The 25,595-nt window shown below is 37.6% G+C and overlaps 1 protein-coding gene across 1 annotated transcript in view; it reads right to left on the reverse strand.

The window, feature by feature from the left end:
• Positions 1–25,595, reverse strand: part of LOC124291747 (uncharacterized protein DDB_G0283697-like) — a 130,384-nt gene that overhangs the window by 34,284 nt on the left and 70,505 nt on the right. Inside the window, 2 exon segments of the mRNA XM_046728820.1 lie at positions 1,105–1,234; positions 1,236–1,353. Of these exon segments, the coding sequence (XP_046584776.1) occupies positions 1,105–1,234; positions 1,236–1,353 (248 nt within the window).

Below are 25,595 nucleotides of genomic sequence, written 5' to 3' on the forward strand. Positions count from 1 at the left end.
CAGAGAAAACTGTTTTAACTAATGAGGGATTTGGGTGATATTCAAGACTAAAACCTGAATAAATAGTCTTGGTTTTTCATTTGTTTAAGCATTCTGTAAAAATCTGCACACTAATACCCATGGCATCAACTTTTTTATACAATCCCAGGAATCCTTTAAAATCCAAACTGACACTTGAATAGCACTACTGACAGGTGCTAATACTCGTTTCAGTGTAAAGTATCAATAAACAAAGATCTTGTGAATAAATTGTCTCAAACAGACAAATCTTAAGGTCCCCTGATATAACTTTAACAATAAGTCTTCAATTAAGGATATTCTGATTTAGAACTTTAAATGTAAAAATAAGAAACTAATTCATTTAAGTGTACTTCCTACCGTTTTGGAATCTTCAGTGAAATGTAAGTTGTTCTCTCAGCCTATTTGGGGGCATTGAATTAAGCCAACTTACACATTCCCTTCATCTGATAAATTGCTACACATTTCATTGAGAAATAAAATAAAACTGATTCATATCACACCCTCCATCTGTTAAATTTGAATAAAATACAGTAAAATTCAAAATTAATGCTGATTATGAATTGATTATAAAAATAATCAACAAGAATGTGCTCAATACAACATTAAATAGAATCATATCACTATCCCGGCGGATAAGTGATCAAATTGTGCACTTTGTGTTATCCTAACCCTTAAAGATAAAAGACATGTATAGATGAAAAATGATCAGCTATGAATTTCCTACAATTTGATATATGACTTATGAGAATTGGAGAATTTTGTAAAAAGTTATGACGAAAATAGTAGAAAACATGATTTTTTCCCCTTTTCCCCAAATTACGGAAAATATAAAAAATCTGCGAGGCCTCTCGATCTTCATTTAATAAGAAGGGTATAAGCTACAATCATGCCAAATTTCATGCTTGTAACACAAAGTGCACAATTAAGTGAAAAATCTGCACTTATCCGCTTGGCTATATCTGGCAAATTGGGATACATTTCAATAAAAACCACCAAACTAAAACAGTTTTATGTCAATTATGAATCGATTATCAAAATAATCAACAAGACGACGCTTAACATAAGATTAAAAAAAACACTCACCATCATACATTAGAGTCGAAATTCTTGATCTGGTAACGTCATCATATCTCTTGACCTCAAAACCTAAATCTTGGAATCGTTCCTCAAGTCTCTCAGCATCCACATCAGTTCCTTCCCTTGTCTGTTGGCCCGGTGTTGGGGTGGAAGTTCTTGTTGTTGATGATTAAGAACAGGCCTCGACGTTTATAGTTGAAGTTGTATTCATTTGGCTCTGATGGAGCACCTGGGCGAACATTTTTCTTTTCTCCACTGAAAAGAACAAAGATCATTTTATATAGCAAGAGAAATGAAAATGGTAAGTGAGTGGGTATTAGGCATTAAGCCGCATCAGCAGTTTTTGGTTAAATATGGCAGCTGCTTAGAAGAAGAAGTTAGGAGTTAATAAGTCTAAATTGGGAAAACAGCTCAGAGACATCAAGTTATTTGAAGATTGTTGCCAATTCATCTTCTGCTACAGTTTTCTAACATAAAACAAAACAGTTAAAAAACAACAACACGTTTTGATTTGCATTGAGTTTATCGCTAAATGTTTCAGAAATTTAGTATAAGATACACATTTGTGACAGGAACCATTATTTGACTTGTTTCAAATCAATCCTGAATCTGTTATCTTATCACCTATTTTGTTCATGCATGTTCGATCCTTTTATGTACCGGTACATGTTTAACTGGGGCCCCCCAGAATGGGACAATCTGAAAAGTGTCTACTTCTTCTCGGTCAAAACATTCCCCAAATATAATAAATGTGCAGCTTTAAAAGGACACAAACAATTTCAACAAGAACTCATGAATCTACCTCTCTTACAAGAACTGTCCTTTTTTATCTACATTGTGCTCCTGTGATATCAACGATAGAGTATGAGTTCATACCACCATTCTGAACCTCAACACCACTGGCAGTGACACAAACATCTAGCCTCTCAATATGGCTTTTTGTTAACATTTTACTTGTTCTTACCTGGAGATACAACATATAAACTTCATTATTCAATGACAATTGCTTGAAAATCAAGTAGACTCATTGAGAACCAATGGCAATGCAAACGAAGAGAGTGTTCATAGTGTGAACATAAACTATAACAGTTGTACATCATTGAAGGCCTGTAATCGAGATAATCCAGTGATTTACATCAAGAGCATTGATCTATACACATTGGATATGATGACATGTGTTAACCAAGTCAGTGAGCTTGACCACCCAATCCCGTTAGTCACCTCTTGCGACAACCTTGGGTTGTTGAAGACCAATTCTAAGCCAGATATTTTCATGGGTCTCTTGCGAGATTAAGCATACACAACTAACAAAAATACCATGTTCAACATTTCATTGAAACTCACAAACATACTTATGCTTTTGACAGACCATGGATAATATTGAGAGCAAATTTCATCATATGACAAGCATGTCCTGACACAGCTAAGGGATACAACTCTGTACAGCTTATTGTGAGACTTGGACAGCTCAGCAAGCCTTGCCCCCATTAACAATGTGTACACCATCATTATCCCGCCATTTTGTTTTCTATTCCCACACTATCACCAGCAGATAAACATAATAAGCTATCAGCTATATCTCACCTACATGTTTGCTTACTGAAATCAATAACATTGGTAAACACCAGTGATGATCAGGCATAGGCAAACTGAACCAATTAGCACTTCACGTGCTTGGCAGGTAACTCACATCAGGGAAGGTGATGTAATAATAAGGCCGATTACAGGCTGTGAAATGTCACCTCATAGCCTTTCATGTTTTTGTTTTCTGTTTCTGAAATGTTAGCACAAGTAAATCATAGCAGCCAATAAAAAAATCATGTCAGGGTCTGATAAACCTGTTGTTGATACTATTGTCAATACCTAATTCAAGATGGTATGGTAATGACAACAACAACAACGAAGGTCTCCAAAGGTCCATGCATTCAAAAATCATTTACTATCAATGTACAATGACTGTCGGGTACTGTAATTAAGCCATGTTATAAAAGACTGGTTCCAGACTGTATTTGCCTTGCATCAGTTTATGCTGCATAGAGACAGTGAGTGAGTGAGTGAGTGAGTTTAGTTTTACGCCACACTCAGCAATATTCCAGCTATATGGTGGCGGTCTGTAAATAATTGAGTCTGGACCAGACAATCCACTGATCAACAGCATGAGCATCGATCTTCGCAATTGGGAACCGATGACATGTGTCAACCAAGTCAGCGAGCCTGACCACCCGATCCCGTTAGTCGCATCTTACGAGGCCAATATTTTAACCCGGACCATCACGGGTGCATAGAGACAGATCCTTTTATGGTCAGTCCTGATTAATCTATCATTAGCTGGCAACTCTGTTGTGATTCCTCTTTGGTGCAGCAGGCAATATCTTCCAACATGATCGCATGTTAAATGCCACATTTGTGTAATCTGTTTTCTTATATGAAACACTACTCATATTAAACCTTGCTTTCAAATCTGGAAATCTTATTCACTGTATTTGTAAGACTGTTATTAGATTAATGGATGGATTAATCCTATGTTAGCTGATTCTTCTCTTCGGATTCGTCTTTAGTGTAAATGACAATATCTTCAAACAGGATCACATGCTAACTGACAGATTCTGTGATTTGCTTATCGCTATGAAACATTGCTGATATGAAATCTTGTTTTCAAACCTGGAATTCTCATCCATTTGTATTTCAATCATTTAGCATTGTATCATGGCATACATCAGTTACAGATCACACATCAAAATTTGTAAATGTCTCTTAAACTGTAGGTGAGCAAACTGTTTCTACTCCCCTGACAAATTCCCCAAATTAACTCAATAAAATCCATAAAAAAGATACTTCAACACAAACTTTACGAAACACTCCCCATTTAACCCTGATATGAATACCTTAATCTGTGGTCCATAGGCAGAGTCTCCTAAATCCATAAAAGCCACAGCATCACAAATTTACTTCAATATTTTGTTATCCCCATTTATATAACCTTAAATAGAATAGAATAGAATAATACTTTAATGCCTTTTCAGGAATTTGTGTTACATCAGCAGAGCTACTGACACATTAGAGAGATACCAAACATATTTACATAAATTCTTTGATTTAGGTATCTTCACATTTGTTTAAGAGAGATATGGTACTTGGAATAAAGGATGTACGGGCTCTCTTAGTTTTCACAATTGGAACTTTGTAGCGGCGGCCTGAAGGGAGGAGGTTGTATTCCGAATTTAAGTAGTGAGTACGGTCAGATATGATTTTGACAGCTTGATTCACGATTTGCCGCTCATATATTGATGATAAACATAATAAAAAAGGCCATCAAGTTGGTATTCTGTTGGGGGGGGGGAATGGAATTTTCAAAAAAGATTTGTCATCATGTTTCACCCCCAGACCTAATATAAACATAATTGTACATTTGAAATGTCTCAAAAGTTCATATGTTGCCATTAGAAACAAAATAATGTTACTATTCAAAGAACAGACTGAAAAAATCTCAAGAAATCAAGAATATTAAAACGTCAGTCATTGACCCCAAAATGAATGTATAACTCTTTGGTTCATAGGTATGGATGGTAATTATAAAGGATCTATATAAATCAATATAGCTTATTTCTTCCCAGATCAATGCATGACTGTGACTAGAGGCTTGTGTCAGTATTCAGATATCTAATCACCGGCAGGGGCAGGGTCTGCATGGGGGTATCATCGTTAACACATTAGCTGCCACAACGTAAAGGCCTCCATGAATGCATTGATCTATTTACATTCTGTTATGGGAGACAGCACGTAGGCCCTTCACAAACAACTTTTCTGGAATATTTCTTTTTACTGTATTGGCTTAAATATTAAATAGATCTTGTGTATTAAACCTTGTGAGCCAAAGAAATAATCAAACATGGCTCACTGAATTTCATTTGTGGATAGGCACTCCTGAACGCATTCAAGTGCTGGAACACAACAGATTTGTGGTGAAGAGGCTTTTGAGCTGTTAGTGGGATTTTAGACTCATTTGTAGCGGTATCATGGAAGGGTCAACAGGAATCAGCTCCCAATCTTGCACCCACATGGGAATCAGCATCCTTAATGGCCAATGGATTCATTCAAGCATAAATATAGAAATTACTGATGAACACTGCGATATTTTGTAGGTGGGATCCAACAAATCAAATTAAGGCTTCCTCTCGTTTGTCACTGATTACAATATTCACCAACCAGGATTTATGTTTGATAAGAATACAAATCTGATCAGGAAAGGGTAGATTCCAATTCAGACGAAGTAGACAGTGGTTAAAAATGGGTAATATTGGTGAGCAAGGGGCACATTCTGGTTGGGACAGTGTAGAAAAGGTCAACATACCCATCTAAAGAGTAGATTGATATGACCTATTTAATGCGCCCTTAAATGTGAGAGTTTATCTAATTTGTTTCCACAATACCAAAGTAAACTAGACTACAAAAGCCATTCTTTAAAAACATCACAGCACTGCCCAACCCATGGGGATTCTTCAAAGCATCACACTTTCAGAACCAAATTTAAAAAAAAGCCTGACAAACAAAAAAGTATTGGCAACTTGTAAGGAACTTTTATGTGTGTCTACTCTTTGTTCGTGTCTCCTGAGATAAGCCATCAGACAATGGTTTAATGGAGGGAAATTCTACAGCACTTCACATGAAATTATTATTTACCGTTTGAAAGTGTGTAAACTGTGGAAATACATCTCATCATGACAATCAGTGAGTGGGTGAGTGGTTAGTCAGGGAAAGACTGAGGGAAGGAGGAAGCTGGGAATTGATTACCTGGGTGACATAGAGAAAGATAGTTTTAAATAGGTAACTGAGGGAGAGAATGAGGAAGTATTGTGTCCATGAAGGAATGAGTGAGTGAGGAAGGAAGGAGAAGGCAAGGGAATGTGGAAGGGAAAGAGAGAATGAATTGAAGTGGAAAGACTAGTGAAAGGAGCCACAGTTTTATTACATTTTGCAGCAAGTTTAATAAACAATATTGTACTCAGGTTGGAATCAACCCTGGGCTTCTAGCACACCCCTGAACACACCCCTACCCACTGGACTATCTGTCACTTCCACAAACATCTAATAACAAGCTAAAATTGTCACACAACTCCCCGAAGCACTCTCCAATACATGATTGTGAAAACTGATCACATTCTTTTCACTACTCTTCCAAACATTTCAAGTGTAATGCAATCTTTAGAACATCCATGAAAAACAAACTGAAGGAAATAATCACTTATAGCCGTCCATAATAAAACTCACATGTAAAACATAAGAAAAGGGCTTAATCTAATAACTCCTTCAGCCGCAATAATCAATTATTTTCAGACTGAATCAATTTAGTAATCACTTTTCTTGTCGTCCGATTTAAATATAACATGCAATTTTCTTCAAGGGCAAGTGTCTGGCTAATGAATATTTGTGAAATGCAGAATTTAAAAGAAAAAAAATTTGTTACCAGTGCTAACAAATTCTATAGAGTCAATTTTCCACAAATGGGAAACACAGCTTATATCACACTTTCAGGAATGCTCTACAATAGTGTGTCAAGGGTTTAGCAGTCCAGCTATTACAAGCATTATTTCTTCAACAACACAATTCTGTGACACAAATGGATTGTCTGTGAGTACCAAGAGATGGAATCGGTGAGTTCATCTCCATCCAGTCCAGCACAAGGTCAGGAAGTGTTTATCCTGAACCATCAATACTTGAGTGGGGAATCAGGAACAAGATTTATAGTGGTGTTCTGACAGGCAGGCAGTCTTTGCACAGAATACTTGATTGAAAAGTTTGCAAGAAATGTATATTTCAAAAGCTACAAATAGGCCAAACAGAAATGAGCTTGTGATTTATTGATGAAACTGTTTGGTGACAGTAATTCAGTTGTCATGTTCAAATTCATCACATTTCTGATGAAATTTATATCGATAACTGAAATACCTCAAATACCCTGCAATGGTGAAACTTTTACTGTAGCATAACAAAGAAGAATACTCAAGTACTCAAACCTGTTTGTATCCCATATGTTAAAAAGTTAAACCTTTCCTTTGAAAGTGTGAGAATTGTTCGCTGACTGTGGTTTCAACAGGGTACCCTCCATGTTGGGTTTACACAACCTCTTTTAATGTAATTGACCGATCAAATATAAGAGTCAAGGCAAATGCATATATGACTTTAAAAATCAATAAACTTAGTTCAAGTTCAATTTATTTCGGTAATAGGGGCCATAGGCCCAGAGTACAAACAATACATAGCATTTTGTTTTGGTGGCTCTTACATAAGAGCATGAATGGCATAATTATACAAGCAGATACATTGCACAATTGAACAATAATAATTACAGGTTGACAATATGATAATGCAAAGTTGATAAAAATCAATAAACTTAGATCACCTAAGTATCACATTTCATTGAAAACATTTTCAAATACATGGCTACTTTCTTGATTATTCACTTTTTATTTGTAAAGTCCTCCACAACAGACAATAACAAGTGACAATCACAGAATGGTTATTGGACGGACAAGATGACAGATGACTATGGATATTGATAAATTGACTTGTAAGAGGAAATATACGCCCACATTTAATTGATGATGGCTAAACGTGAAACAAACAAGAAAGCTGGTATTTTAGGTGATGAATGTGATACAGATATACAAGTGATATGATCAATGTTATCTTACAAAAAGACAAGTAACAATTGAAATATTTTTTCATCAAATCCAATTTTTAAGTGTATGGTTTCTTTAGCCTGCTAGTTGATATATTCTTTGGGGCGGTGAGGTAGCCAAATGGGAAAAGCATCTGCTCATTACACTGAAGACCTGGGTTCTATTCCCCACATGGGTACAATGTGTGAAGCCTATTTCTGGTATCCCCAGCCGTGATATTGCTGGAATATTGCTAAAAGCGGTAAGTAAAACCAAACTCAGTCAGTCAGTTCAAGAACATCTCGAATTTGGCCATACTGAGAATCACAACCCCATGTAACAAACAGTGTATACCAGATAAGGCTGGTGTGAATATTAGTTACAGATAAGGCTGGGTTATTAGTTACAGATAAGGCTGGTGTGGAATATTGGTTACAGATGTGAATATTAGTTAGCCCATAAGGCTGGTGTGGAATATTAGTTACAGATAAGGCTGGTGTGGAATATTAGTTACAGAATCCACTGATGGTGTATGTAAGGGAGTGATCCTAATATTATAGTTGGGGCCGGGGAGAAAACCATACTCAATAATCACCTTTTTTTGGTATGCGACAGTCAACAAAATTCAAGCTATATCAAAGTGACCTGAGAAATCACAGATTTGACAAACCAGTGACTGATACTACGAGCAGCTTCCAGCAAAATGCATTCAACCTACCAGGTAATCCATTACAAGCACACCTGTATGTTACCAGGCAGTACTTTTACTACAAATGTAATAGCACACATTATCAATCAGATTCTGATTCAAAAGAAGATTATATCATAACTATCATATGTATTATGGTTAGACAGAACTATAGAAAAAGAATCTGATGAACAAAATGGCTGTATGAATTGGTATTATTTGGTCTAGTGATCACCAAGGAAAATCAACACTTTACATGGGTAGTTAATAGTTGTTGGGTTGGGTACAATGTGTGAAGCCCATTTCTAGTGACTCCTGCCATGATATTGCTGGAATATTGCTAAAAGCAACGTAAAACCATACTCAGTCAGTTGTTTGGTGCTCACACCATTAACCACTGGTTTGCCCAGTCCAGGCTTAACACCAACGGTTGTATTTATGACGTATAACTGTTGAGATGGACCATGGTTTCAACAATGTTCATCTAAATCCCTCATGCCGATAATAAGCAGTATGTATAAAATGCAAAGTGGAATATGATGTTCAAACAGGAGAATTTTCTGTTGTCAAGGTCATGTGATAATATCACCATGGTGATACCAAATTAACATAAGTCACAAGCAAACTTGGCTTGTAATAAGGCCAACTGAATGGATCGGGCAGTCCGCCTTGGTGTCTTGGTCAGTTGCACATCATTGTTATAACAAGGTCATTCCTCATATCAACCAGTGTCTGGTGTCTGTCATCAAATAGCTGAAATATTGCTTAGTTGTGTTGACAATTCAATAACACAATAACATGTACCCAGTTATGGTATAACTTTAAAACACAATCATGAACAAAACAACAATGTATTGATGAAGAAGTCTCAATAACGTCACACACATGCGGCAAGTCAATCCATTGAAAGGCTGTTAGGGACTGAAGGGTCCATCAGTTTGATGGACCTGAGCAATCTCAATTACCATTTATTTATAACAGATATGGGAGTCAGGGTCAAGAAACCTGCCTGTCGCATGATAAGGGCCGAACTTATTGTAATTGCTCACAATTAAAGTCATGAAATATTGATGTTATTGACTGCCGGTAATCACAGCCCAACCTGGCTTTTTGTGTGTCCTTTACATAAATCCAGACTTATGGTGAATATTGACCTTGGCGCACAAGATTGGAATCTCGACAAGGTCATCAGATAGGCCAACACTAGAGGAGGAGAGGCCTGAATTAGTTAACAGTGGGAGGGTTCCTTGAAGCTTCCTGCAGTCTGACATGGGCATGCAGGTCATGCTGCTGTTGACAAATGTGTTATTGTTCAGAAGGATCGGGGAAATTGATAATCTAATGGTTGAAAGCACAGGAAAGTTGACGAGTCTGAAGGACACACAAAATGGCACAGCAGCTTGTGTTGATGGTTGATAACGCCCATGCAGCTTGCTGTGAGGACACACATGAATGTCTTGATTACGTTTAGGATTCAAGCTGAATATACAACAGCTACTGTCACAAAATTAATGTTGATCATATATCATGTCAATTTATGACAAATCTCAGGGCTGTCTACAAGTGAGTAATGCCACTAAAACTGTATTTTGGTTGTATCACAACATGTCTGGTAAATCCTTAACATGTTTGTTCAACCTCATAGTTGTAGTTAGGCTGATGGTGTTAGTGTCTCATGTTCAGTTAGGTTCCAGTATAAATGATTGGAGATTTAAACTTTATAGATTAAAGTATGAAGATATAAGTATAATGGCAGTTTATATAAAATGGAATTTGGACCAGACAATCAAGTGATTAACATTACAAGCTTCAATCACAGGATATGACATCCATCAACCAAGTCAGCAAGCCTGACCACCCAATCCAGTTGGTTGCATCTAACAACAAGCATGATTACTGAAAGGTCCAATCTTAAATCTTCACGAACTGGTAACCTTGAGATTAAATCACTTGCCTGTCAGTCTATCATTCTCCCAGGGATATATGAATCTGTGTGACCCTCTGTGACCATTGCTAAAAGTGACAGAAACCACTCACTCATGGAAGGTGATGGGCCCCTGAAGTCAATATTCATATTTTATTGGCCCTGGCAGAAATGGAAATGGATAGCCAACTGCTGGACACGCTAACCCTATTGTTGGAAAGAGTTCTAAACAGTTTTCTTGGTTAATAATGGCTTTTAACATGTTTTGGTTCGAATGTCTGAAGTTATTTTTGCTGCCTCTGAAAGGCTTTACTTGCCAGACATTGATACAGTACTGGATGTACTTCCTTGTCCCATAGAGCCTATCATTGTCTGTGGTTCTTGTAGAGAGTTGTAAGTGGTCAATGTCATTGAGTTTTTCAAATAGATGGTTCTTGTGAAACTCTGGCTGCAGTTCTGTGGAAAGTTAGATAGTATTTTGACTTACCAATACTTGTGTACTAAGACAAGTATTAATTCATAGAAAGATTCATCACAATTACATGATTTACTGAAACATCTTTTCATTTGTTTATTTGTTGTTTAAAATTTGAATTTAGTAACATTAGTTATTTGATGGCAGTCTGTAAATAATTGAGTCTGAAACAGACAAAAAGCTGTGTTAAACCCAATGAACGCTCTGCACAAACATTATGCTGACAGATTTCAGATCGGTTTTCAATACTTATAAAGTGTCATCTGAACAAGATGACATGAAAACATTACCAGAAGTAGCTTTAAGATCCTATGGTCATTCATATCCTTTAACTCGCTGTATTACAGCCATATCATTGACACCGATCAGTATTTAAGAACATAAACATGACGAGATTTAACATTCTTAAGTGAATTATCAAGGTCTGGAAGGGGTCAGGGCAGAGATCACAAGGAGGCAACATCAATCAGTGTTAGACAATCAAGAGACAAATTATACCACTGTGACCTCGTTAGTAGTTTTCGTTAGCACCAATAGACTGCAATGTCTGCTCGCTGACTCTTAGCAGGGCCTTGGTTGGAATATTGGATCTTATAAAGAAATGTTCCCAGAAATCCCTACTGGCAAAACGCTGCTCCTTTACCCAGTCATTAACTTGTTGAATCAATACTACTGTTTACTGGTGCACTGTGCTCTAAATATGTCTACTAAACATCAGAGGATTTTTCTGCTGACTAAACAGTTTCGTTGATCCTCTTGAAATAACCCTATAGAAGTTTTGTCACGATTGACCTACATCCAAATAATACATGGCTTGTGCTTTTTAGGAACAATTCCAACAAAAATCACAACGATGGTTGAGTCATTATAACAGCCATCCAACAAAAAAATATCTAATCTGAATATAAGTCTCAAAATATGATGTGTAGTCACAAGCCTGTGGCAGTTGTTTACAAAACATCAATAAAGATGTTATGAGCATCGCAAAATAGTAACTCAGTATTAATAAATAATTGTCTGTTCTTGACAAGAAAACAGTAGTTACATAGCAATGATGATATTGATCATCTGGAAAATACAATAACTACAAAACATTCAGACTAATGGAATTATCTGTCAAGTCACATTTATGACTAATTTTTCTGACAGCCAAAATTAATTAGTAAAGTTCTACTTTTTAAACCACAGCACTCAACAAAAAGACTTAACAGAAAGAAAGCATCATCTCAATGCTACAATATGGAGTGGTCTCACTTCAGATGACAACACTGGACAGCTATGCAATCAAGAGACAGGGTTCAAGTCAGGGTAATAAAGTAAACTGTGTCTGTGATTCTGCAAACTAGTTGCCTCCCTGTCACTTGGACAATGGACTGTCACCACAAGCCATCAATGCTGGTCAGACTCATACACTTATTTGGCAAAAGAACTGTCACCATGAATGGCCTAGCTGGACAGTTGTTCAAACACAAGCACCTGTTTGGTAAACTGAAGCAGTGTCTATTGAGCTAGAGGGAGTGTGTAGATTTATGGCAAATTTAGCAATTCTGTAGTGATATCACAGCTGGATACACCAAGAAAAGGTAAAGTTGGTCTTGTGCATGATGAGCAAACACTCTTCCCATTGGGCTACCTCACTAGCCCCTGTATAGACTGCATCGTTCATGCTCCACAACATTCTAACACTGGGCAAGTAGAGCATGACTAAGAAACATTAAAGCTAAAACATTTCCTCTTGAATATGATTTTGTCAGCCACTTCATGAATTATTTAAAATTCAGTATATTGGAAAATATGACATGGATCCCCTGATCATTTCAAGGTCACTGCAGTTATTGGTTTGAATATTTACAGCCAAGGAAGAATTATGAATTATTGTTCCCAATATTTTAAACACGGTTGAAAAAAACAACTTTGCTACCAAGCTCTGGAGTTCACTTGACAGCCATAAACTTTTTTCACTGAATTGTATATAGCTGTTGCTTTTTACAGACCTATTTGCATAGTCATAGTCACTCTGAAGAACACATCCATTTACTTGTGCAGTCTGAAATGGGAAAATAACAGAAAATGGATCACGTCTTCACTGAATGAATGGTTTGCATGACCAACTTCACTGATAGGTGAACATGTGAAGACCGATTTTGATGAGAGATGACTAACTATGATGATAACAGAAGACTTACTGGATCAAGAGAAGACTAACTGTATCATGAGAAGACTAACTGGATCAAGAGAAGACTAACATTAATAATGAAACATGACCGACTTTTGAAGGTAAAAGAAGACTAACTGTATCATGAGAAGACTAACTGTATTAAGAAAAGACTAACTATCATGAGATGACTAACTGACTCAAGAGAAGACTAACTGTATCAAGAGATGACTAACTGACTCAAGAGAAGACTAACTGTATCAAGAAAAGACTAAAGAAAAGACTAACTGTATTAAGAAAAGACTAACTGTATTAAGAGATGACTAACTGACTCAAGAGAAGACTAACTGTATCATGAAATGACTAACTGTATTAAGAAAAGACTAACTGTATTAAGAAAAGACTAACTGTATCATGAAATGACTAACTGTGAGATGACTAAACTAAGAGAAGACTAACTGTATTAAGAGAGAAGACTAACTGTATTAAGAGAAGACTAACTGTATCAAGAGATGACTAACTGTATCAAGAGAAGACTAACTGAATCAAGAGAAGACTAACTGTATAAAGAAAAGACTAACTGTATCATGAGAAGACTAACTGTATCAAGAAAAGACTAACTGTATCAAGAGAAGACTAACTGTATCATGAGAAGACTAACTGTATCAAGAGAAGACTAACTGTATCATGAGAAGACTAACTGTATGTATCAAGAGAAGACTAAAATGAGAAGACTAACTGTAAGACTAATCAAAGAAAGACTAACTGTATCATCAAGAGAAGACTAACTGTATCATGAGAAGACTAACTGTATCAAGAGAAGACTAACTGTATAAGACTAACTGTATCAAGAGAAGACTAACTGTATCAAGAGAAGACTAACTGTATTAAGAAAAGACTAACTGTATCAAGAGAAGACTAACTGTATCAAGAGAAGACTAACTGTATCATGAGAAGACTAACTGTATCAAGAGAAGACTAACTGTATCAAAAGATGACTAACTGAATCAAGAGAAGACTAACTGTATCAAGAGATGACTAACTTTAATAATGAAACATGACCGACTTTGTTGCTAAAAGAATACCAACTTTGACAATGAGAGGAGACTAACTTTCTATGCTGCAATAAAAGCAACGTTAATGATAAGAGAAGACTAACTTTAATGATAGGACATGACCAACTTTGATAAGAGGGGAGTGCTTTGTTAATGACAGAAGATTAACAATGATAACAGAAGACCAACTCTAATGGAAAACATCTATTGTGGGTTACACTCTCGAAGGCTGGTTTTCCTGTTCCTGAGCTGATAACACCATGCAGACTTGGATATTATTGTCACTACACATTAACAACCGCCCGATAATCTAAAAATACCAAATAATTAATAAGGCTTAAAAGTGATACCTTCACAAACATATCAAAGGCTAGGTGTATTTCATACATTATTTAACACCTATTTGGGGTTATAAGAAGGTGTGACCGCCTCCGTGGTGTAGTGGTTAGACCGTCCGCCCGGAGAGCGGAAGGTCGCGGGTTCGATCCCCGACCGCGTCTTACCAAAAGACGTTAAATATGGTACTTGTTGGTCCCTGCCTGGCGCTCGGCATTAATGGGTACAACATTAGGATTGGTCGGCTTGGAGTCAGTATAATGTGTCTGAGTGGGGTATTCATGCTTCACTGCGGCATGGTATCTCAGTGGGCTAGCACTATAAAACCAGCTTCAGTCTGGGCTAGTTCAAGCAGCCGCACATACACATACACACGCATGCACGTCGTCATATGAGCGAAATATTCTCAAGCACGACGTAAAACCCAATTTCACCTCACCTCACCTATAACAAGGTGTAACAATTGTGGGAAAATATTAATATGGCCTGTCAACTGTTCCCTTCTCAACTTACTTGGAAATGGCTAGTCTAGTACATTTAATTGCCAAAGCGTGCAGTTCATCCCCAGAAAAGTTGATCGTCTTGCACCAGAGTAATTACTCTCAAGTATCTATTATTATGTCGCAATATTGTGTGCTGCAGTGCAATGGTGTCTCTTTCATCTTATCAACTACATTCATGATATACTGATAAAAACTGTTATTGACTACAAACTATTTTGGGGGAGGATTTTATACAGTAGTGGATAATGAGTGCAAAATTCCATGACAATATCCCTCAAAATATTCGCGGTCACTTACTTCTATGGTTCACTCTATAATGGATAGTGTTATCAGTGCTATAAAACAATCTGAAAAACATTGCAGCATGATCTGATAAATATATTTTGGAATAATGCAACGCCTACTTGATCAGTACTCATGTCTAATTATCAAACATGGCTGAAATCATTTGATACTATATGGGAGCGGTATAATTGTTCATGCTCTGTGTCTGCAGTGAATGATTCAGTATCATCATACACTTTGATTATGTCTCACCAACGTCAAAATTCTAGTACTGGGGTGTATAATATTATGATATAGAGAGTGAGTGAGTTTAGTTTGACGTCACTTCGAGCAATATTCCAGCAATATCACGGTGGGGGGCACCAGAAATGGGCTTCACACATTGTACCCATGTGGGGAATCGAACCTGGGTCTTTGGTGTGACGAGCAAATGCTTTAACCACTAGGCCTCCCCCACCACCCCTATTATGATGCCCACAGATCCTTGTTTAACACTGAATAAGATCTGATTTTTACTGAGATTGTTGATGAATACAATTCATATGAAGAGTCACGTGAAGAGCCGCTTACACGTGTATTTCACCAAGAAAAGAAGCAAGGTATCAAACATAATTTTATCTGGGGACAATGAAATGCTAAATGGTGAAAATCTAAATAGATCATGACCTTACATTTATTAATCCAAATATATGATCTATAGTATGACCAGAAATTATTGAGAATTTTAGGAATATTTAATTGGATTTCTAGTATAAACAACCTTGACCAGCTATCAAGTGCTTGGTTTCATTCAAAAGAGACAACTCCGTTAATCCTTTTTGATTAGTTTGTGAAGAGTTATCCCCCTTTTGTTTACTTGCTAGCAGACGACATTTTCAGTGATCCTCAGTATGGATGATTTAGAGAAGAGGAAGTTGATTTTAGAGTATTATAACAAAGACATCAGATCAGCTAAAGTAATTTCAAGTAGAACAGGCATCCCTTTGTCCACAGTTTATCGTGTTTTGAAAAATATTGCAAATGGATATGGCATTGAGCACCAGGGAGGCGCAGGCAGGCCTAGAAAATTGACTGTCGGTGACAGGAGGCGGCTTGGTATTCTTGTTTCTAAAAACAAACGAAGGAGTTTAGAAAACTTAAGGCTGGATATGATTGATAGAGGAACTGTGGCTGTCTGTAAGGAGACAATTAGAACTGAGCTGCATGCAATGGGTTGCCAGAAAAGTTGAGGAATTCCATCACTGATCATGACACCTGAACAAAAGGAGCAAAGGTTGAACTGGTGCTTACAGCATAGAAATTTTAACTGGGACAATGTGATTTTCTCAGATGAAAGTTCTGTGTGGCTGTTTCCTAATACACTGAAATTCTGGACCAAACAAACTGAAAGACCTTTGTATCAGCGCCCAAAGTACAGTCCGAAATTTAACGTGTGAGGTGTCATTTTTGTGTTGCCCCTCTGTGTATTTGAAGGGAATATGAACAGTGAGCGGTACACAGATATTCTCGAGGGACATTTACTTCCATCTGCTCAAGTGTTCTATGGAAATGTTTTGATTTTCCAGCAGGACAACGACCCAAAACATCGTTCAAAGCATTCACAGGCCTGGTTTCGGACCCAAAATATGACATTATTAGATTGGCCAGGCTATAGCCCTGACCTAAATCCAATAGAAAATGTTTGGGGACTTATGAAGGAAAGTGTCAATAACTAAAATCTGACAAATATTGCTGAAATGAAAGAAGAGGTGGTCCGATATTGGGACAGCATGGACCACGACTTTCTAACTTCTTTGATCAGTAGTATGCCCCGCCGCATTGAAGCCTGCATCGCTGCCCATGGTGACTTGACAAAATACTAACTGTTCACCTGTCTTTGAATCTGGAGTTATGTTCTGCTAATATTCACATTTAATACGTGAGTAATGAGTGAAAAAAATATAAAAAATTACAATCTTAAATTCTCAATAATTTCTGGTTGTACTGTACATGTGAACAAGTATTTGTTTGTTTGTTATTCAACCCACGCACGGCAATATTCTAGCTTTATGACCATGGTCTGTCAATAATCAAGTCTGGACCATACAATCCAGTTACAATCCACTCACTTGGGATATTGGAGGTCATAATATGTCAGCCTCACAACAAATTTGCTGTATGCCAAATTGCACAGATGAATGCAAATAGCTCTGTGTTCCATATCTGGCTCAAGTAGTCACGCTGAACAGTTCACATCTTACATTAGGAAACTGTCACAGTCCCACACTGACCTTGAATAAAGCTGACAACCGATTGAAGTGAGATACATTAACAATAGCCTGAAACTTCAACCACTGAGTACGTGCAAACTTAAAGAAAGACCGTCAGACCCAATCAAGAACATACAACAGCAAGGGGGTTGAAGCAACCATTGTTGAGAGGTAAATGCGCTCGGCAAGCCCCCAAATAGTGTTTCCAGTTTGGTCAAATCTTCCTTGATTCTGGCTGCTACTGATCTAGATTGGCCATTCATTAGCAGTTTTATCGTCATTATTTCAGCTGCCTATTTACAACACGATACACCAACCATCTGGTAATTGAATTTTGATTCTTCCAATTCTGGCAAAGTCTGATGTTGCCGTTTGAGTGTTCAATCAGCAAGTAACTTGAGGTCGACAATACTGAGGCACTAATTGTCCAGCCCTGGCTGGACGCTCAGCAACGAAAGTATGGCTGAATAGTAATGTCAGCCTTCCTGAGATGGATGGGACATTTACCACATGCAAAACTTTAACGACTGTCCCTGTTAAACTATATGTCCCTGTTGGCTAGCCATTATCAAAGACTTAGAAGAATTGTCTGTGATGGCTTCTACTGTGTTGGGCTGATTCTTAATGTTTGTGTGTTGTTTCCCGTTAACTCAGGATTATTCCACCTATTTAATGATATGCAAATAATCAAATCCAATTGAACAATCCACACTAATGGATGTATAATAATGATGAACATAAAAACTGATCTGATTACCTGATCTATCAAGACACATCTTTATAGGTAGCTCAGGACCAATTCTTACCAAGAATTCTAAACCAGGTCATGAGATTTCCATGTACAAGTATACTTGTGTTTACACCAGAGTGGCAAACAGATGCTCAACAACATGGTAGAAGGAGCTGCCATATATATCTGTTATATATCTGAACTGTGCCTTTAGTTATACCTAGTGATGGTTGCCATGGGCAAAGAGCTGGCAGAGATTGCAGTTTCAATATGCATTGGTCAACATCAACTAAGTAAGGGCCATACAAACTGTAGATGGATGGATTCATATGAAAACTATTGATTAATTGATTAATAAATATTACAACAGTCTAACTGTATCTGACACATAATTGGATCACCCTTTCAAGTATATTTCACTTAGACTATGATCAAACAATCTTAACCTACACGCAACACTGGCACCATGTTAGCCTTAAGGCAGGAGCACTTTCTATCATCCCACATTCAGCTAGATCTAAAGAGTAAAGCCTCTCACATATGTGTCATATTTCTCAACAGGACAGATTTGTTTATGTATCAAAAATAATGTTTCCCTCATAACCACATTAACCCTATTTTGATAATAGTTTGTTTGTATTGTAGATATAGACGCAGGTTGAGCTTGCCACTGTGAAAGAAGTCTGGAGAGAATTTGATTAATTGCAGCATTGTGACCACTGTATCACTCACCAAAATAAGTGTTTTCATTGCAGCTTGGGACATTTTCTGCATAAAGGGGGGGGATAACTCAACTTGATAAGTTAGACATGAAAGACACAGGGCAGAGTCTAAAGGTTAATGTGCCCGCCAGTCATGATGAAAACCCAGGTTTGATCCTCTCATGGGTACAATTTGTGGGAATTCTTGACATTAACAGAGTGATCTTGCAGCTATTAAAAACATAAAGAGTTGCATAACAATCCATCCACTCCCTTTGTTACATCTCAATGTCAGACAACACTGCTGGAAACATTGCACAGTCATTTGTTTTGGAATGAGTAGAACTTCCTTTTGGACAGTTTCCATGTTGAATCAAGTAGGCAATAAAATGACCTAGTAATGTATTCCCATTGCTATAAGCATTCACAGGTCCTTATACTGTACGGGAGAATCATCATCTTATGTCCCATGACAAGACAGGGGCAGGACTAGACATGACAGACCATAATTTCAATTTGCATGTCAAGTATGAAGGAACTCCTAAAGGACTATCTTCATATATACCCACAGCCTTCCTGTCTGTGGAGCCTTCGCCTCATTCTCAGCTCCTTCACCAGGATTGGTTGGTTTGTTGTTTAACGCCACACTCAGCAATATTCCAGCTATGTGGCAGCGGTCTGTAAATGATCAAGTCTGGATCAGACAATCCAGTGATCAACAGCATGAGACTTGGTCTACGCAGCTGGGATACAATGACATGTGTCAATCAAGTCAGTGAGTCAGACCACCCAATCCCATTAGTCGCCTCTTACGACAAGCATGGGTTACTGAAGACCAGTTCTAACCGGATCTTCACAGGTCCCCACAGCATGAAGTGATTGCACTTTAATGTGTGCAGACAATCTGTATGCACAATTATGTCATTTGGTTTAATCATATTTTCAGCTTTCTATTGAAATACAAAATATGAGTTTTGTGCCAAGTGATTTATGATTTGTCAGAAGCATGCAATTTTAATCCTGTCATGATGGATGGTATGCTTTCTGACATCCATCACATAGCAAAAATTTAATTTCTTTATGAAAGAATAAAAATTGTCAGATTTTCTGAAACAGATTGTCACAGCATTCATTCACAGAGGGTCATTCATCAAAAGTTTCCTCTTTATATGACTTCTGTTTCTAGAAATGTTGAAATTGTGAAAGTCAACAATGGAAGACTGGTCTGACAGAGGATGGCCAAGAGCTCACTCGACTAACAGTCTAGACACCAAAGTTTGCAAGGGTACTGTTGTCAAGCACTTCAAGTCAAAGTGTAAAGACATCATGTGAATCTATCCCAGCATATTGACTGTAACACATTATAACACAGAAGTGTAAAGACATTGTGTGAACCTTTCCTTGTGTATTCAACTATTCTACTTCAACTGCATTAACACAAAGACCAACCAATGAATCATCAACCAAACTGCCCCACTCAGATGGTTCAAGTACTAAAGTGGTACCAGTTCACTTAAAGGGCCAACAGTATCTCTCAGTACCAGGTCTCCTGCAGTTACAGCGACAGCACTTCCGTACAGTTATGTACTTGCTGAAACTGCAACCACAAAGACCCAGGCTACTTGGTCCCAGTCGGCCCTACAGACAACTTACTATGGTAATGTGCTACTTTTACTGGGAGTATTGGCCTTTAACAGTTTGTCTTGTCAGATGGAACTTTTTATCAAGCTTGTAAGCATTGAGATTACCGTCTGCTTAGAAGGATAGATTTCGTAAGAAGCTTGAGAGCCAATTTCTTGCCACAAGGATAATACTGAAATATAGCTCCCAGTACTCCAAACAAATGTGTGTAGGTTGATGCAGGTATCAGTGGTCCTACTGGGGCATTGGCACACTATACTCTGAATATCCCATATATTTTGAATCTGTTACTGCAGCCCAGGCAGAGACTGTGAAGTGTTGCTGATAAGGTCACTGTTGATCAGGTGAAATGATGGTGAAATGGATACAAAGCGATGTATCGCAGTGCAGCCAGGTTTCAAAGGCTGTATTGTTTTGTTCCCAGACCATATGGTGAAGGGAACTGTGGCTTTTGTACCTGATTGGCAGCAGGTTTACAACATCAACCTACTTTATGACATTAGAGGAGATAACTCTTGGCCCTAGTCCCTTTCTGATGCAATCAGCTTGGGGAATTAGTGGTACACTATTGATTGAAATACACACAAAGTTCTGCATTTGAGATATATGTGTGTGTATGGCAAACATTGCCTTGAAGAGTGAGTGAGTGGGTTGGTGTGTGTGAGTGAGTGAGTGGGTTGGTGTGTGAGTGAGTAAGTGGGTTGGCGTGTGAGTGAGTGGGTTGGTGTGTGGGTTGGTGTGAGCGAGTGAATGGGTTGGTGTGTAAGTGAATGAGTGAGTTGGTGTGTGTGAGTGAGTGAGCGAGTGAACGGGTAGGTGGGTGGGTGGATGATTCAACCACAGGAGCCAGTACTACGGCAATATATATGAAAATTTGCCTTGAAGAGTGAGTGAGTCAACATGAATATAGCGTTTGTTTGAAATAGAAGGGTTATGACAACAATGTATCCATCATTGCCCTGGAGGGAGAGTGAAGCTCACACTGTAGCAGTATATATTTGCTTGTATTACAATGCATTACAGGGTGTTTTCTGACCCTTCAGAAAATTCTATGTTTTCTTTCTAATCATGTGAACAACTGCAAAACGTCTCGCTAACTTTATGTTAAAAACAAGCCATCTCAGTATTTGCAATGTCTGTGTGGCACAGGACACCTCATTCCAATAAACACTCTGATTGTGTAAATGTTCTTGAAGAATGCAAGAATTCTTACACATGTTTATGACACAGTATGTCACATATTTGTATATCGCAGAATGATATAGAGTTTATAACACGTAAAGACACATACACTCAGTCTTTATAGGCTTAGCAAACTCAAAAGGGTATTTTCTTTTCTTTTCTACTCAATATGTTTTAGGGCAAGTTGTTAGTGAAGAAAAAAACTTTTAAAAGTCAGTAAAGTCTATTTCATGTATCAGGTTACCCAATTCAAATTATACCCTTAAAAGTTGTGTGTAAGTTGTATATACCTGAGTAATACATTGTTATACATGGAAGCAGGATTCTCTCACTGCCATTTCACAAATCTAGTACTTAGGCGGTAAGTAGACCTCTGGGGTAATACGGACCTACCAACTGGGACTCATCTGTATTGATTGGTACATGGCTTCTGTGGAGCTTCTCCAAAACACACAGGAACATGTACGAGGGTAAAATCAACATCATCCACCGTCCACTCCTATAGGGGTGGCAGGTCAAAGAACTGCTTGTCAAAGGCCACAGCAGACAGTGTAAGTCTGCCAATATCCTGAAGGGAAGCTCATTGAAAGCCACATGGTACAAAACTCAATATATAGACTTAGCCACTTGTAGGCTTTCAGTCCCATATGAGAGTGGTTTACATTTTCACAGGACTCCTTTCTCCTTTCATGTCAAATAAAAGGGATTTGCTCGAATGAGAGAAACCGAATGACTTTTATTGAACCATATTTGAATCTATCATTTCAAAGGATTAGGAACTATTTTCTTCCTTAAAAAACCTTATAAGGGTATCATTCAAATAAAGTCTTCAATATCTCTACTTTGCTGCTACCATTGAGAACCAGTTAATCAAGTCCAATCATTCTTAAAAAGACACAGTAGTGCAAGTGGTCGAAGGTGCCATAGATGGATGTGCGGTGTTGTATCTCTTGACCATGCCAGGATCTGTTTATTGTGGGTTTGATTACCTGATTGCTTCAATTAGTTTCTTTACACCATGGAAACACCAGTTTCATCCAAGTGGTGTTGCTTGGAGCTTTTCTCACATATTAAATGTATACTCAGACATTGGTTGAAATGTTTACATGTGTCATCTCTGAAAGCTCAGAGCTGTTGACAAAATACTGTCTGTCATCTAAGTGTGAGAAATCATGGCATCTTCTAGAGGAAGGTATTTTAGTGATCAGTGTGGTTGCAATTAATGGGTGGGGAACAACCAGGGATACCTCTTGCAGATGACGTTATGTATGCCATCTTTCATTCCTGTTCCTCTTACAGCACAGTTTTGAGGAATAAATACTGTCAAAATATCTTTACAAATACATATTTACGCATAAATGAATAAAACAATATTTTATGTTGAAAACATATAGCATAGTGCCATAGCACTTCAGCTTACCAGGATGTCTAGTCAACTGTTGAAAATGTCAACACAGACAGCCACACAAATGTTGTGACACCCATACTGCATATAGGACACGATTGGTCGTCATCATTACAAGTAAAAAAAGATGTTTCAGCATCATTGGTTTTGTAGTTTCTGAGGAGATAATGTTTACCATTTGCAATGCACAACAAACAACAGATTACAGAACAGGACATTAGCTTATTAGACATTCGGTCTGCATAGCTGGAAAACTAACATTCCATAGCAACATTCCAAGACATGAGTTTCTAACACAACAGATTCAGATCTGCTGAAAATAACTCTAGAAGACTCAACCTGTCTGTGATTAAGGGTTCAATATTTCTGTAAGGATAAAAAAGCATTCATCAACTAAAGCATACATAAATGCTGCAGTTTTACAACATAACTGGAGAAGGAATTACAATCTTCAGTCAAAGGGCATAATTTCCCTGAAAATCCAGACACTTCATTGTGCTTAAATGTCTTTCACTGAGACTGGTATCCCTCACAGTCTGTGTTCTACCATTGTTATTCCAATACTCCTGAACATTGGCACATAATTTGCAATTTCCTTTCAGTGGCTGCATGAGCAGCAAATTGCCCAATAAGTCCTTAATAATGACACATTGTACAAACTTGATACTTAATCAATCAGTGAGCATGTTATTCTGAATATGTTTCATCAGATGTCACAATGGAAGTATTAGTGTTGTTATTCTATAACCCATAGCAGGTCCCTTTGTGTTGAGTTATACACTGTGACCTTTGCCTTTATAATCTGGCTCTCTGTAGTCATGTAACATGTATTGTAAGCATTATAGTCAGTCTTGGGAACAGCTACAGCATTTATCAATCTCATGAGACTGACGGGAAAAAAAGATCACAAGTTTGCTCAAAATGGTTTATTTCAAAACGATTTTATGGATTTCCACTTTAATGTTTGTTGCAATATATTGTTTGGTCATGTATTAAGGTTGCCATGGACAACTTAAATCATTAGCCTCTTGGGGTTCCAATACTTGATGAGCAAGCTATGCATAATGGCATTTTATGCCAAGCCATGACAACAAAACACTGTAGATGGGGCATGTACTAGTGTTAGAAATGGCCCCTCTATTCCCCTTTCATTTAGTACATCACACAGCAAGAGTCAAACAGTGCATGGTTGCCTGTTATAACTTACAAAGTGACTGTCATAAGCGTTTTGACCTTTTATTCATCAAAATATCTTGACAATGTTTTGAGTGAGTGAGTGAGTGAGTGAGTTTAGTTTTACACCGCACTCTGCAATATTCCAGCTATATGGCGGCGGTCTGTAAATAATCAAGTCTGGACCAGACAATCCAGTGAGCATCAATCTGCGCAATTGGGAACCAATGACATGTGTCAACCAAGTCAGCAAGCCTGACCACCCAATCCCATTAGTCGCCTCTTACGACAAGCATAGTCGCCTTTTGTGGCAAGCATGGGTCGCTGAAGACCTATTCTACCCCGGATCTTCACGGGTCGACAATATTTTGGGCAGTCTAGACAGATCAGACACATGGAGATTCTAGAAAGGTCACACACATGGGTAATTAGACACTTCATGCCCAGAGACGTAGAAGGTACTGGCCGAATTACTACGGGGATGAATCTAACTTCCCCTGCCCTTATTACACGACCCTACCTGAGTACCCACAGTAGGTCTCAAGGTGTGGGTAACAAATATCTGATTGGGAAATGTCTAAACTGTATAGATACATGTATGCATGCAGCATGAATACACTGAAGTTGACTGAAGCTTTATCTTTATTCAAACATAAAATAGTCAAGCATGCACAGTCAGAAGGAATGCGAACATGACTGACTTGAAGTGTAACCATTGGGTTATATTTTTATTGTTATGAAACAATAGATCACATGACTAACCACATATCTGGGTAGTCTTGTGGGTACTGAGGCCGAGGTAAAAAAGTCGTCCAGAAAAGTCCCCTTTTCATTTTCGAATAAGAAATGTATAGAAAAACAATGCTTTTTTATTTGTTCATTGTCACACATACAACAAATGTAAAGGTCTTATGACATAATGACATATTGACATAATGACATCATGTTTTTTTAGATGTCATTTAAAAGATGAAAAATCAATTATCAAATCTGATCTGTCATTTTATGTGATATCTTCATGTTTTCTTTTTAAATCTTTGATGTAAATCTTGTCAAATATATAACTAAATCAGTTTTTACTTCAGATCAAAGGTCAGTTTAGATATTTAATCCTTGAGCATATCATGCTTTTTTAGATGTCAATTAAAAGATCAAACAACAATTTAAAACTTTGAGCTGTCATTATATGTGATTTCTTCATGTTTTCTGTTTAAATCTTTGATGTCAATCTTGTCAAATATATAACTAATCCAAGCCCAAGTAGACATGCAAACAGCAAAACTATAATAATGATAGTTTTTATTTCATATTGGTATTGGTGTTTATCATTTCTCAG

This window comes from Haliotis rubra, unplaced genomic scaffold (assembly GCF_003918875.1).
Source record: "Haliotis rubra isolate DU_JTF1 unplaced genomic scaffold, ASM391887v1 Scf5, whole genome shotgun sequence".
Taxonomy (NCBI): Eukaryota; Metazoa; Mollusca; class Gastropoda; order Lepetellida; family Haliotidae; genus Haliotis; species Haliotis rubra.